Here is a 14,671-nt window from a genome sequence, read left to right on the forward strand (position 1 = left end):
GGGTGGCGTCCGTGCGCGTCGGTTCCCAGTCGCCTGACACAGTGGAGCGGCGAGTTTCGGCCCTGAGCTGTCGGGCACGAATAATACGTTCGTCCAGTGCGACGATGCCGGTGCTCCATGTGTCTGTGAATTGTGCGAGGTCGGACGCCTCCTTGGCTTATGCATCACATGCTTCTTTCCTGGACACGCCGCAGTGTCCAAAGACAAGCTGCATCCGTGTGCGCTACTCAGTGCTGCGGGCGGGAAAAAATGGTACATCCACAATGTGAGTCACCAGGTGATCCAGAACCGTCGACGTGTGCTTGCGTGCTTCCACGGTTCAACGAGAAGGTGCATAGACGCACGCTGCCGTGGAGAAAGCCTCGGTGAATATCGTACCCTCCACGCTAACACCACACCCCTCTGTATCTGCTGTGGTGCATGAATTTCGCACGGCCGGAGGGAAATTGGGGAAAAGAAAAATTCCTCGTGTAGGCATCCCCGTACCAGCGTGGCCAATCCGCGACAATATCCCTTGCCTGTGGAATGGGGTTTGCCAAGTAAACCAAAGGCCGCGCCGTGAAGGGATGTGCAAGTTGCCGGAAGTGGCCGTCACACCTCCTGCACACACAAAAGTGCGGGTTGTAGCGGGCAACGAATCCCAATGCCGCGTCATCCAACGCTCCCACGTTCCACGTGCACACCTGAGGGATCCAGCCATGGCGGCGGTGCGCTTGAAGATTATTGTGGAAACTGACTGGGATGGCTTGGTCCGTCAGTTCCACCGCTAAAGAGACATCGATCACCCTGTACAATCGCCACACCAGAAAAAGCCGAAATCACAGCAATACGTCGCGCCTCAATACATAATCCCGCTCAAAGACGTTCCTGGAAACCCGGAGCCCTGCTACTACTCCGTCGCCGCTTTGCTTCTGAGAGCTGTAATGCCTCCTGCATGTAAATCCGCGGTAATGCAAACCTGCAATTCATTACTTCCAATAGGCGGTTCGCTGGATCCCTCCTCCATTGCACAAAATGAGCGCTGAGTTCCTCGCACGCAACTCAATGAAATTACAGTCCGATAAAACACAAAATCAGGAGTATCAAGAGCGACAACTCAATCCCCTTCCACACAGTCATCGTGAAACGGGAAAAATCCTGAAAGCACCCGCTCAAAATAGAAACAAGTCGATAGAAACAACGATCAACAACACTATCGGTGCTGTTAACGACGGCTAAATGTGGTGTGCAGCACAGCCATGGACCCTCAAGCACCGCATATTTACTAGTTCCACGTGGTGTACGTCACATGGCGGCGTAATCGATCATACGGCTCGCACTGGATGCACGGTCCAGCAGGCTCTGTGCGTCTGAGCGGGTGTCACCGGCCATGGGCTGCAACGGCGGTGCGGGTGGTCGGTACGACGACGCAACGGTGGTGCCTGAGGCGTACAACGACGACGTCATTTCGTGCGGCTTCCGCGCCTCTTCGTCGCTCTCCTCGTCATCGCGCAGCAGCGCCTCCAGCCCGCCACGCCGCGGCTCGCGCAGCTCCTGCCAGTGGCGGTCCTCCGCGTACCACACAACGACGCTGTACACAGTGACCGCAAGCAGCACAGTCGTCAGCAGCAGCACGATAGCCGCGTACGCCCTCGCACCGCCGTCGCTCGGCGCAAGATGGTTGGCCGCGCTCACCAGGCACAGCGCCGCAAGGAGCACAAAGCTCGCAGTGTGCATCACCGTCAGGAAGGCCGAGCGCATCATGTTCGTGAAGGCAACCACGCCCGCACCCGCAATCAGCATAGCCGCCATGCAGAAGTACTGGACGTCGCAGCCTCCCACGGGCGGGTGCACAGCCGCAATCAGGCACACCACACACAGCACCGACAGCTGGAACACGCACCAGTACACGTGGCTGCCCCTCATGTTCGTCAGCATGCCACCGTACATCCGCTGCTGCGCCGCGGGATACCAATACCCGACGGGGTACAGCAGGCGCTCGTGCAGCGGCTTCCTCGAAAACTGCCAGTACTTCGTGAAGCTCGCGCCCACTTGGCGGGCAATCAAGTAGCACACGCCAGCAGGGAACGCTGCACCGTACAGCACGCCAACGACACCAACCACGCGGTGCTGCACGCGGGCGTCGGGCATCGCCAGTGCAACCACGGAGCCGAAAAAGATGCCGAGGTGCATCGCGTATGCCACAACGTACGTCAGGCTCGGGAAGCGCATCGCCGCCCACGCACTCGCCGCGTCCACGCCGCGCCACCGCTGGAAGGCGAGCGTCACACCGCAGTGCACGCACCCGAACACAGCGGCGAGCAGCGCGTTGCCCACCACCATCCACAGCGGGCCACGGGCAGCGAACACCGACAGGAAGTACGGCAGCGCAACGGTGCTCGCACGCTCCTGCGCCGAGGCGCATGACATCCTCGCAAACACGCCGAGTGCCTGCATCTCCAGGATGGAGCCCAGCCCGCCGGTCACCACCACGGCAACAGCCGCCGCACCCGCAACGACGCCGGTGATCGCCGAGAGGGCGCTGGCAGCGGCGGGCAGCGTGTTCGACCTGATCGTGAAGGACCCAAGCAGCACGCCCTTGCAGCCGCCGGACACCGCCACAGCGTCGCAGCGAATGACTAGCGTCTCGTCGGCAGCAATGAAGTAACCGCGGTGCACAGGCACAGCCAGCTCCAGGACGGTGGACGGATTCGTCGCGTTGCGCACCCACGTCGCGTTGCTCAGCATCGCTCCCCACGGACCGCCAAACCCGCTCGGCTGCGCCGTCGACACCGGCACGAAGCTCAGGTGCGTGCCGAGCTGCGGGTCGCGTGCCCACCGAAACGGCGGCGGCAGCGCCACCATCAGCAGCGTCGGGACGGCGCTCCCACCGCCGCGGATGTCGTTCTGCGTCAGGCCTCCTCCAGCCGTCGTCGTCGTCACGGCAAGCGTCGGGCACGCCACGTCGCTCCACCACGGCGTGCTGCTCACCGACGCCGTCGGGGTCCGCGTGGGCGGCAGCGCCACCGTCTCCGTCACCTGCAGGGTCTCCGTCGGCCCGTACTGCGTCGGACTGTAGTGCGTCGCGCTTGGGCTCGGCGTCCACGTTGGCGTCAGGCTGCGCGTCTCCGTCAGCGTCGCCGTGTGTCTCAGCAGCGGCAGGATGGACGTGCGGTTGCACCCGTCCACGTGCGGCAGGTACACCGGCAGGCAGTCGCGCCCGTACCCGCCCTCAGCGCAGCGGCAGCGGCACGACACCGACATCGCCCTCGTCGCAGCAGCAAAGCAGCTCACGTCGGCGTCGCACACGCCACACGCCACGGGGCGGAATTCCCCGATGATGCCGGCGGACCTGTAGTCCATCGGCTGCAGTGACTGCCCGTTCAGCGTCAGGCACCCCACAACGAACCTTCGGCCGTCGCCCCCAAGCGCAACGGTGCCGTCCATCACGACGGGCCCACTGCCAGCGTTCTTGTGAAACGTCAGCGTGCTCTGCACGAGCTCCGCACTGCGCTGGTACGACGGCACCGAAAAGAGCCTGCCGCTGATGCTGTTGCCGCGCACCGACAGCCACGACCCGGACGCAAAGGACGCCGACCCCCGCAGCACCAGCAGCGCGCCATCGGTCAGCGCACCGGCGTTGTCATTCACTGCGACGGCGGACGCGTTGGCCTCCACCCCGCTGTCAAACACCAATCCATGCGCGGCGTACACCTGGCTCCCCGACACGCGCAGCACAGCGCCTGCAGACGCCACCACGCGCGCACTCGCGTACAACGCATATTCGCCACCGAGCACAGCCGCGTCCACCGCGACACCGCCACCGACAAGCTCCAGCACGGCGCCGTCCACCACCACCGTCCGCCCACCAGTCAACACGGTCACGAGGGCCACGCCAGACACAACCAGCACGGACCGCACGAGCCGCAGGCCCGACAGCACCAGCACCGGTGCGTACGGCGAGGACTGCGAGCTGGGAAGATACACAAGCGGTGTCGACCTCGCGGAAACCAGCAGGGAGTCGGTCACCGTCAGCACGGACCCCGCGGGAAACGTGCCGGTCAGCACAAGCGCACCGTTCAGCGCCTCCACATCGCACACCGACAGCTCCACCGGCCCGCCCTCGTCGCTCCCCGCCGCCGCCGCACCGCGCAACGCTCCACCGCCCATCACGTACAGCACGGCGCCGTTCAGCAGCGACACGTTCTGCACAACGATCCGCACGCCGTCCCGCGCCATCCACGGCACGTAAAGCACAGGACTCACGCCGTCCAGCACAACGTGGCGCAGCATCACCTCGCTCGCACCGGCAGGCACAACGAACACTGACTGCACCGTCACGCCCTCACGGACGAACACGCTCGACGCGGTGCCCACAGCGGGCGGCAGCGCGGGAGCACCCACAGGCACGCACGCCTCGCCGTACCCGCCGCTGCCGCACGCGCACACGCACACATCTTTCCTCATGCTCGCAGACGCCGTCCCGGGCGCGTAGCAGTGCGTGTCCCTGTCGCAGGCGTCGCACCCAGCAACGTCGATGCTCCCAGCGTCGCCAAAACCAGCCGCTGCGTACTCCTCTGCCGTCGACAGGACAATTCCACCAGCGTCGTTGCACGCCACCCTCAAATGCGCCCCAGCCGAGAGCGACAGGCTCACCGACAGCATCCGTGGCAGCAGCACACGGTTCCGCACAAAGCTCAGCGTGCTCCCAGCAGCGGTCACGGCGCCAGCGGCGTAGAGCATCTCCCTCAAGACGCCGTCGTGCACGTTGCCCTTCACAAGCAGCATCGACCAGTCGGCCAGGCTCACCGTCGAATAAAACGCCACCGCGTAGTCCTCCGTCGACAAGAATTCGCTCCGCACAAGCGCCACAGCGGAGCCCGACACGCTCACAGCCCCACGCACAGACACCGCGTGCTTGCACAGCAGGAAGTCGCTGTCAACAAACGCCACCACGGAGCCGCCGCTGGCCGCAACACCGCCCTCTACCGACACGCACAGCCCCAGCGCCGTCTGCACCGCCAGCCCGTTCAAGTACAGCGCACCGCGCGACGACAACGCCACGCCGCCAAACACCAACACACCAACAGCGTCGCGGAACACAGCCGCCACCTGCGTGCGCGCAATGGTCAACACGCTCCCAGTCAGATTCACGTTGTGCACCACGAGGCACGCGGAGGCGTCGCCAAGGTCGTAGGCGCCGCGATACGCAACACGCGTCTCCGCAATCAGCACCGAGTCCACCACAGTGACGCGCGAGCCCGGCGGGTATCGGTTCGCCACCACCACGCCGCCGCCAGAACGCGACTCAAGCCCGCTGATCAACACATCGGCGCGCTCGCCAGCAGGCGAGTCGGGCCGCCACCCAATAACGTACAGGCTCGCTCCGCCCACAAACGTGCAGTTCGCCAGCGTCACTTTGCGCACGACTCCTGTCATCGACTCCACGTCCACCACGACGTCCGCCGCAAAGGTCACACCAACGTAGCACACCACCGACGTCCCGAAACCGGCGTTCACCTCCACACCCACACTCACGTCTCGCAAGCACAAGTCGGCTCCGTCGGTGCTCGGCGGCTCGGGAAGAGCAACGGGCAGGCACGCATCGCCGTGGCCGCACTCCACGCACGTGCAGGCGCAGTCATCACTCGAGGCCGTCGTCGTGTACGCAGGGAAGCACGACGTCGCGAGGGTGCATGGATCGCTGCAGGTCAGGATGGTGGCGTTGTACACGGACGGAATAACGTACGTCGCCCCCTCCCCGCCGTTCACAGTGTTGCACGCAGCCACAATCGCTCCGTTTGTGAGATCGCGGGACCCCGTGGATATCCGCAAAACTGTCGGCGTGACCGTGCTGGAAATGAATTGGTTGCCGGACACAGACACCGTGGAGTCGCGGAGATTCACCGTGGGGTTCAAAAAGAGGAAAGCCGCCGATGGGGACACGCGGCAGAGGTTGCCGCTCAGCTGCAGCCAGGAGTTGTAGTAGATGTAGGAAGAAAAGCCTGGGAAGAACGCAACCGAGCTTCTCTGTATGTCGTTGTCCTGAAAAACAACCGCTGAAAAAGACTCCACACGTAATGCCAAAGTTAGTAATAAAAAGTACCTCACCGGCCTCGCCACAAGATTGCCTCGGATCACCACGGCAGAGTTGTTAATTACGCTCAGCGATGAAGATTGGCTAGACCCTTCAAGATATATCAGCGTACCGTCACCGCCATCCATATGAAACGTGTTGCCCACCACCGCAAACACGGATTGCCACGACACCCTCAGCACAGATCCGACAACGTAAATGGCGCTTGACGATGCCGTCACACTCTGAAACACATTGCCGCTCAGCACCACCGCGGAGTCGTTGCTGATCACCAACTCATTCATCGCAACACACGACGGCCTCCTAAGGTCCAAACCCAACAGAGGGATCAGCCTCGTGACCGTGAAGCGGTTCCCGCTGATCGTGATGTTCGTGCACGGTGGAAACCCACCCTCCGGGCTGAGCAGCGCGTCACTAAATGTGTTGCCGGCGACGACGATGCTCAGCGACCCCACAGCGGCGTACGCGTTGCCCAACAGCAACAGCACGGCGCCGTCCCTCCACGTGCATCCATCGAACGTGACATTCACCACGTCGCCCGTCATCGCCCCTATCAGCACCGTCAGGCTCATGCCGCCCCCGCTGAACGTCACGTTGCGGTAGCACAGCCACGACAGCCCGCTGCCCACAGTCTGCGCCACCTCGGGGTACACCATGTCGCTGATGCACTCACCAATCGGCGGTGGTGGCGGTGTGGGCGGCACTGGCGGCGGCGGCGGTGGCGGTGGACCAGCAGGCACAGGCGCCGGGACACACACATCGCCGTGCCCTCCAGCAGCGCACTGGCACCTGCAGCCAATGACCGCCGTCGTCAGCGGGGCAAAGCAGTCGCCGTCCTTCGTGCACTCCCCGCACGCGGCAACCGTCGTCACGTTGTTGATGCCGCTCAGCTCCAGTTCAGCCGCCGTCGTCAATTCCCGTCCCGCGACCGTCAGACACCCAGCAACGAACCGGTAGCCGGCGTCAACCCGCTTCAGCAAGGACACCGACAACCCAGTCGAGCCCATCCTGCAGCCCGTCAGCGTCACCACACTGCTGCCGTCAATGCTCACAAATGCGAACTCAGTGTCGTAGAACATCGCACCCGCTTCCACGTCGTTGTCGCGCCAATCCAACCAGCTTGACTGCTGAACAGTCCACAATCCATCGTTATAGATGGCGTAGCGCACGGAGCCGCTGTTCCCCACCACACGCACCACGCTGTGATCCGACACGCTAAATCCTTGGCGCTGATACAGCAGACTTACCCCGGAGAACATCGTATTATTGAGCAAAGCAAAAACAGAGTGGTCACTCACACTGAGCCTGTACACGTAGAACACGTGTGTGTATCCCTCAAAGCTGCAGTGCCGCGCGTGAAGCGAGCTGCCACCCACCAGCTTCAGCGTCCCAGTCGAGTACAAACCAAGCGCATCACGCTTCGTTGCATGCGCATTGACGTTGCTGACCAACAGCGACGACGCACTCAACACGACGTCGTCCAGCAGCAATACGCACCATATTTTGTTCACAGTATCCGGTAATTCAACCTCGAAGGTCTGCACCGCGTCAACCTCCGTGACGGCGATGTCGCAATGCTGCGGGAGGGCATGTATAAAAGCAACAACGGAGGACCGCATCACCGTCTGGCTCACGCGGATCAGGACGCCGGCCGACTCGGCCGCCCCAGCACCCCCAAAAAATTGCAGCGCGGCACCCTCACGGAATGTGCACACATTGAGCGTGATGTTGATGGGGAGATGCAGCGGCATACTGTTGAGAAAGAACGTCAGCACGGCACCCACGCCGCTGAACGTCACACCCACGTAGCAGTGGTGCGTCTTCCACATCTTCAGCGTGAGGCTCGTCAGCGTCTGGTTCACCACGCAGCTCGTGTCGCCGTCGACGGCTCTCTCCGCTACGGGCGGCACAACCGTGTTGGGCACGTCGAAGGGAAGACACGACGCGCCATGCCATCCGTCCTTGCAGCTGCACGAGCACGAGCTGCGGTCCACCGACTCCGTCCCGGGCATGTAGCACGCCACGTCCTCGTTGCATGTGCCACACCTGAAAAGCACCACTTCCACCGGAAACGCGCCGTCGTACGACACCTCCTCATCGCCCTGCAGGTTGCACCCAACGACAAAGCGCGCGGGTGACTCAACAATAGTGTTCAATTTAAAAATATTGACAAAGGCTGCGCTTCCTTCCACCTGACGGTTGTATGCAAGCGCCACAGTGGTGCCGCTGCCCGACAGCTGAAGTTTTTGCTGGGAACGTGGCATACTCAACACTGAGGCTGCACTCACGCTGTTGCCCTCCACACGCCACTGCGCACCTCCCTCGAGTGTCACCGAGCCAGACACATAAACCAGCGCGGAATCAAAAATTTCCGTCCCACCAGCGAAGGTGCAGTCCGCCACCCTCAGCAGCCCCGCGGACCTCACGGTGGTATCCCCAAAAAGAATAACGCCATTGACCGAGCTCATCGTGTTGTTCTCTATGTCAAAGTAGCCGCCGTTGTTCACATCAACAGAAGTAACACAAACAGATGATTCCACACCCTCATCGACCTCCGTTGCCCTCAACGTATTTCCCTTCACAATAATCCCGCCACCATCAACAACAACAGCATTGATGAAATAGACCGCGTACCTACTCCCCTCGATGTAGTTGTCAAGTAGCAGCAGCGTCGAGTTCGCACCGAGAGTAAACTTCACAAATAAAATGGCGTGGCCCGACGTCGACACAAGCTTACTGCCCACCACCAGTATCTGGGAGCTCGCGCCAAAATCACCCCTGAACTCCAATGCACCAGAATCCAGCATCGAAGATGTCACGTTCACGTGCACGCGTGCACCACTCCCCTTGATCGACAGGCCCATGAGGACGCACTGCAGCAGCGTGATGTTGAGTGTATGCTGTGGCGCGTCAAAATACGACAGGTCCAGCACAATCGCGGCGGTGAAGGTCACGTTGACGAAGCACAGACCACGCACACCGGGATCAGGATCGTCCACGGAGCTGATGCTGCCGCCGTGCACGCAGCGGACCGCCGTGTCCTTCGCATCGGGGAGCGGAAGCGGCCCAAGGCCGTCCGGAACCGCAGCTGGCAGACACGTGTCACCGTAGCCGCCGGCAGCACACACGCACTCACAGCCGCTGATGCTGCTCGTCCTCGCAGCAAAGCACACGGCGTCCACCGTGCAAACGCCACAGTCCAGCACCATCACGGGTGCTCCAATATTGAGTTCGACTCCGTAATTCGTCACAGGTGAGCCCATTGCCTCGTTGCACACGCCGTAGATGATCGGGCGCGCGTCGGATGGTGGTGACCACTTGCTTGTCATACTTACAATTGTTGACGAGTACGAGCCGTACGTGAAGCTGTTGTGAAGTATCGACCACACACTCTGATCGCGGAACGCAATGCCGTAGTAGGCAGCCACGTACACAACGTAGGCAGTGCAGAACTCGTTGTCGCGGTGCAACAGCCAGCTGCCGCCGGTCACAGTGAACGTGGTTGCCATGAGCATGGCGAAGCCGAGACGAAACTCGCTGGACACGATCTGCAGCACGCTGCCGCCGTCCACCGCAACATGCCTGAACACATACGCGCCTTTGCCGTATTCGGTGCTCGGTGCACTCCACGAGCTGTTCTGTATGGAGAACACGGAGCCGCCGCCAACACGCAGGTCCGACGCAAGGGCGTACATCACGTGCATCTGCGAACTAACAATGCAGTTGTCCATGTAGAAGACACTGGACAGGTTCACGTCAAGGCCGCGCTCCACAAAGATTGCAGCGCACGAACCCCCGCCACACAACAGCGTAGACCGCGTCATGACAAACCGCGTCGACAGAAGCCGGACGCCGTCCAGGACAAGCGCGGGGCCATATCGGGATCTCGCATGGCCAGGGGTCGTCAGCACGTACTGCGACCCGCCAACCGTCGCGCGCAGCGTTGAGTTCGCCAGCAGCACACTCGAGTGCAGCGGCATCGCGCCATGCAGCACGATCGTGCCCTCCAACGACGTCACATTCGTCATGTTGACGAGGGCGTGGGGCATCAGGCGCGCCGTGCTCTCGCTGAGGCCGCCAATCCGCAGCTGCGCGCCGCCCACAAGCACGCAGTGGCGCAAAGTCACGTTCAGAGCGTCAGCGAACGCGTCCATCAAGCACAGGTCCACCGTCACAGTGATCGTCCCGCTGAACACCACCGAGTCGAAGCACGCCGTCGCACGCCCACCGCCAACCGTCACGGACTCCGTCAGCGTCACGCCACTCACGCAGCCCTGTGCACCGCCGCCACCACCGCCGCCGGACCTCGCAGGCGGCACGTCGAACGGCAGGCACGACTCGCCCACGCCGCCGGCACGGCAGCTGCAGACGCATTCCGAGAACGACGCCGTCAGCGCATCAAAGCACGCCAGCGCAACCGCACAGCCGTCGCACGGCACCACGCTCACGGAGAGCAGGCCGGCCAAGCGGTATTCGCCGCCGCTCTGCAGCACCCGGCCGCCGGCACGGTTGCATTGCACCGACACGACGCCGCTCGTGATCGCCAGCCCGGAGACAAGCGTCGCGCCGGTGGCAGCGCAGCGCGCAATCGACACGGTGCCGCCGCCCAGCGTCACACCCGACAGCGAAGCCACCGACGACGCCTCACCCACCGCCCACACGTCGCGCAGGTCCAGCCACCCGCCGTCACCGACCGTCCCACCGTCGCGGCGCACCAGCGACGACGCAACAGACCCCTCGACGCCCACGAAGCGCAGCACCGAGTCGGACACCGCGAGGCGCTCGCCAAGCACAATGTCGCAGCCGCTGCTCACAACCGACACGTTCGTCACGGAGAACACCGAGTGGATCCGCAGACTGAGACGCGACGAGGACGCCACATGCATCGCGGACGCGGTCGGACCGCCCGACGCCTCCAGCAACACGCCGTCAAGCACCACCGCGCTCGACAACAGGTCCACACCGCCGCCAACATACACCGCCGACCCGCCCGCATGCAAAGACCTCAGCACGGTGTTGCTCACACGCAGCTGCGTCTGCAACAGCGACGTCGCGTGCAGCACAAGCGGCGACGCCACCGCGTCCGTCAGCCCGCTCAGCTGGGAGTAGTGCATCGGGCCCGCCGTCACAATCGTCGAGTCACGGACCGTTACTTTCGTGCGTGCCGGCAGGTTGTGCACAAACACGAGCGAGCAGTAGCTCCCGGACAGCCCGCTCACGCTCACCTCCAGGCTCCGGTCAGTCGCCGGCTCGCCGCTGTAGCCCCGCACGTAGATCTGCGCACCGCCGTCGCACACGCAGTCCCTCAGTTCAATCCGCAGCGGGCCGGGGAGCATCGCCGCAACGTCGAACACAACAGCCACACCGTTCGTGATGGACACGCCGTCCATCAGCACCGTGTCCACGGCACGGCCAACCGTGATGGCTCTGTCCACCGTGCCGCCCCGCAGTCGCACCACCACCGCGTGCGCAGCAGCAGCCAGCACCAACGCAATGAGCAGCGCCACACTCACAGTCGCAATGGCCCTGCGCCGCACACGGTGTCGGCCGCGCGGACACACATCCACCGCAGACCGCATCCACCAACCCAAACAATTACCAACAGGGCTCTCGTGGTGTGTCGCACTCGCCCCGTCGACCATAATTCCAGCTTTCAAAATTCCTTCCTACAGATGGCGAATCCAGCGACACGATTCCGCCAGATCGTTATCCCAATACTACTAATACTAATACTGCAATTAATCCCTAACACCTTGAAGCGATAGTTGTGCTGGTCAAGCAAAAGTATCTCTAACTGCACGCTCAGAAAAGGAATAAAAGGCAGCAAAAACAGTAACCAAACACAGTGGCACGCAGAGGCATACGGTCATACACAATCCCCGTCACAGTACAACCGCCGACACAAAGCAGCGCAGACGCAATCAAGTCAGTGACACCATTGCCCTCCCCAACGCCCACACAACCCCTCAAAGCCACCGCGCCGAGTGGCGGAATCCCAGCAAAAAGCCACATGACCACTGGCACCGCTTCTGTTACCGAATGGCTGCATCACAGGGCGGTCCCGATGCCGTGCACGACACAAAAGCCGAGGCAGACCACGTGGCAGCGTTACGACCGCCAGCCATCAAGCGCGTCCGAAAGTTGTTGGTGTTGGTGGTGCGTAAGTGGAGTGGAGAGCTCGCCGGTCGCCAGCAGTCAAGGCGTCGTTTCTCGTTCACGCGAGTCGGCATTGCACAGCAGGCAGCGGCAACATGCGCGCACGGCATACACAACAAAGGAAACAAAGAAGCACGGCGACACTCAAACACGGGGAAAAGGGTCCATGTCGATTGCACATTCCGATTGGCTCACAGACATCCGGATGGTGGTCGCGCCGCTGCTCTGCGGTGCGTGTGGCGTGTGACCGCAGTGGACAGAGGGGATGATGAGAGGGGTGGGAGACGCAGCGCGGCCCTCATCCATCTCGGTTAACTGTGACACCGGTGACGTCATCCCGTCAGATCGCCTGCAGCAAAGACCGTCGCCGTCAGCAGCGGTCGGTGCCTTCCCTCTCCCACTGGGGCGCAACTCCACCGACGCCGTCGCTCGTCTCCTCCCCCACCAACACAACGAGGGAGCAACGGCAAAAGATGAGACACGCACGGCGAAACACCGTGAAGCAGGCACCAAAACCAAAGCTTCTACAACAAATTCATCGTGAAGCAAAATAAAATATTATGAGAGCGCAAAAAAATTCACACAAACTGAAAAACAACAATGACGGTGCAGAGGCAATAAATGGTCGTGGTGCGCGGCAGCCGTGGCATCGCACCCTTCCCTCATCAAACAGCACCGCACCACAACGCAGCGTGACGACAGCCTGCAAAGACGAAGACTGAGTAGCACGCACAAAACGGCATAAACCTTTCATCCCACACTCGCTCAAATTTATGCTCTCAGTATGTAATGCCAAGAGCATCGAGAAGGACACGGAAGGGGACTGTTCTCTCCATCCTCCCTCTGCCCACAACAGATCCTCACCATCCTCCTCGCCACGCCCTGGGTGCCGCAAAACGCCGTCAAGCATAGCCACGTGTATGGAATTCCCCAATGCGCGGGGCGGTGCTGGCAATTACCCACGCTCACTCCCCCACAAATATCCTCTCCCACAACTTTTCCACACACAACAGGGCGAAGATATGGAGAAGAGAAGCCCGCCGCACAACGCACGCATACGCACCGCCATCCACGTCGCACCGCAAGATAGAGCCATGTGCACCGCACATACACGGCGGCAACAGGAGGGACGGGCACATCCAAGTGCATACCGCAGTCCTTCACTTCTCCCTTCCCCGACGGATTGGCGTCCCACACTCACAATGGGGCACGGCGCACACCATCCGCTCCCCTCCGAGTGCACTCAGCAGGCCGGCGCCCAGTCACCCTCGTGCCATCGCAATGGGTAGCAAAAACAATCGTCGTCGTGAACCATCGGTGCCTCTAACAGGAAAAAAAAAAAAGGGGTAAGAGTCCAGAAGAACTCCCAAAACATGAAAAAAAAAGGGAAAAACTGATTATGAAAGACGTTTATTTCATGTGCCAAGGAGTACCATACAGTCATGTGTTTGTGTATGCATATTGCCTGCAACAAGAAAAAGAGGTCAAAGAAAAGACTTTACTGTTTCACTAGCCCACACAACATCCTTCACATTTCGTGCGGCATCCGGCCTGTTGTTCCAATCATCCTTTCGTGCATTCCGTGGGACGCACAGCCGCGGAACCGGCACCGAATGTGGGCAGTAAAAAGCAAGCAAGAGGAGGAAACACTTCACTCATGACGGTATGTAGCAAACACCCATTAAGTAAAGAAGAAAGTGAGAATGCACAGCTGGACGACACTACGTCCAGCACAGCTCCCCACCCTCCATCACCGCACGGTGGTAGCTGCACACACCCTTCCACAGAAAAGAAAGCAAAAGAAAAACAAAACACGGCGGCAGGGTGTGGCTGTGTGTGTGGCGCTGCGGGTGTCTGCCCGCCCTCGCCGCAAAAAAACAAAACAAGAGGGAAAGAAATGTGTGCTCCGCCCCACAGGCCCTCGTCGCACGCCCACACGTCACGGCTCCCTCAGCGCGTCGTTCGTCGCGGCCCCTCCTCATGCGTGCAGCAGGCGAGGCGCACAGGGCCGCCGTCATGAGCGTGTCGGTGGGTGTGCGAGTGGAGCAGTTGGGCGGGAAACACACGGCACCCCTCACAGGAAGAGCGCGGCAAGAAACAATTAAAAGAGGGAAGAGTAGGAAAGAAAAAACGTCCATAGTGATTGCCCCCAAAAGCAAAAAAAGGAATGGGTTGGTGGAGAGAGAGAGAGAGAGAGGTCGCCCACTCAATGCAATGGAAACAAAACAAAGAAAAGCTACGGTGCTCCGCCCATGCAGCCAGGCAGGACGGCAGCGGTGCGTGTCGTGCAAAAGAGAGCACCAACGGGCCTGCATGGGTGTGCATGCAATATATACAATGGGCACATTATGTGTGTGCTTCGCGGGATGAGGTGAGGGCGAGAGTCCATGCAAGGGGACACACACAGAGAGTGGGTGAAAGACGAGTGTGTGTGCGGGC

General features: G+C 61.4%; 1 protein-coding gene across 1 annotated transcript, besides 6 other annotated features; it reads right to left on the bottom strand.

The window, feature by feature from the left end:
- Positions 1-13,418: part of a sequence feature (areas not merged during assembly with more than two copies in the genome that could not be assigned to a particular haplotype) that runs on past the window's edge.
- Tc00.1047053509631.60 (dispersed gene family protein 1 (DGF-1), putative) lies at positions 1,285-11,718 on the bottom strand (the record flags this gene model as incomplete). The annotated part of the gene is made up of 1 exon (XM_812407.1): positions 1,285-11,718. One exon carries the CDS (start codon positions 11,716-11,718, stop codon positions 1,285-1,287), a length of 10,434 nt encoding a protein of 3,477 aa, XP_817500.1.
- Positions 6,754-6,804: a microsatellite.
- Positions 13,419-13,523: a sequence feature (areas merged during assembly that could not be assigned to a particular haplotype. This can correspond to areas where the two haplotypes were merged or to regions with more than two copies in the genome that were merged during assembly.).
- Positions 13,524-14,087: a sequence feature (haploid, Esmeraldo-like haplotype).
- Positions 14,088-14,661: a sequence feature (areas not merged during assembly with more than two copies in the genome that could not be assigned to a particular haplotype).
- Positions 14,662-14,671: part of a sequence feature (heterozygous, non-Esmeraldo-like haplotype) that runs on past the window's edge.

Source organism: Trypanosoma cruzi, genomic scaffold, assembly GCF_000209065.1.
Source record: "Trypanosoma cruzi strain CL Brener 1047053516315 genomic scaffold, whole genome shotgun sequence".
Taxonomy (NCBI): Eukaryota; Euglenozoa; class Kinetoplastea; order Trypanosomatida; family Trypanosomatidae; genus Trypanosoma; species Trypanosoma cruzi.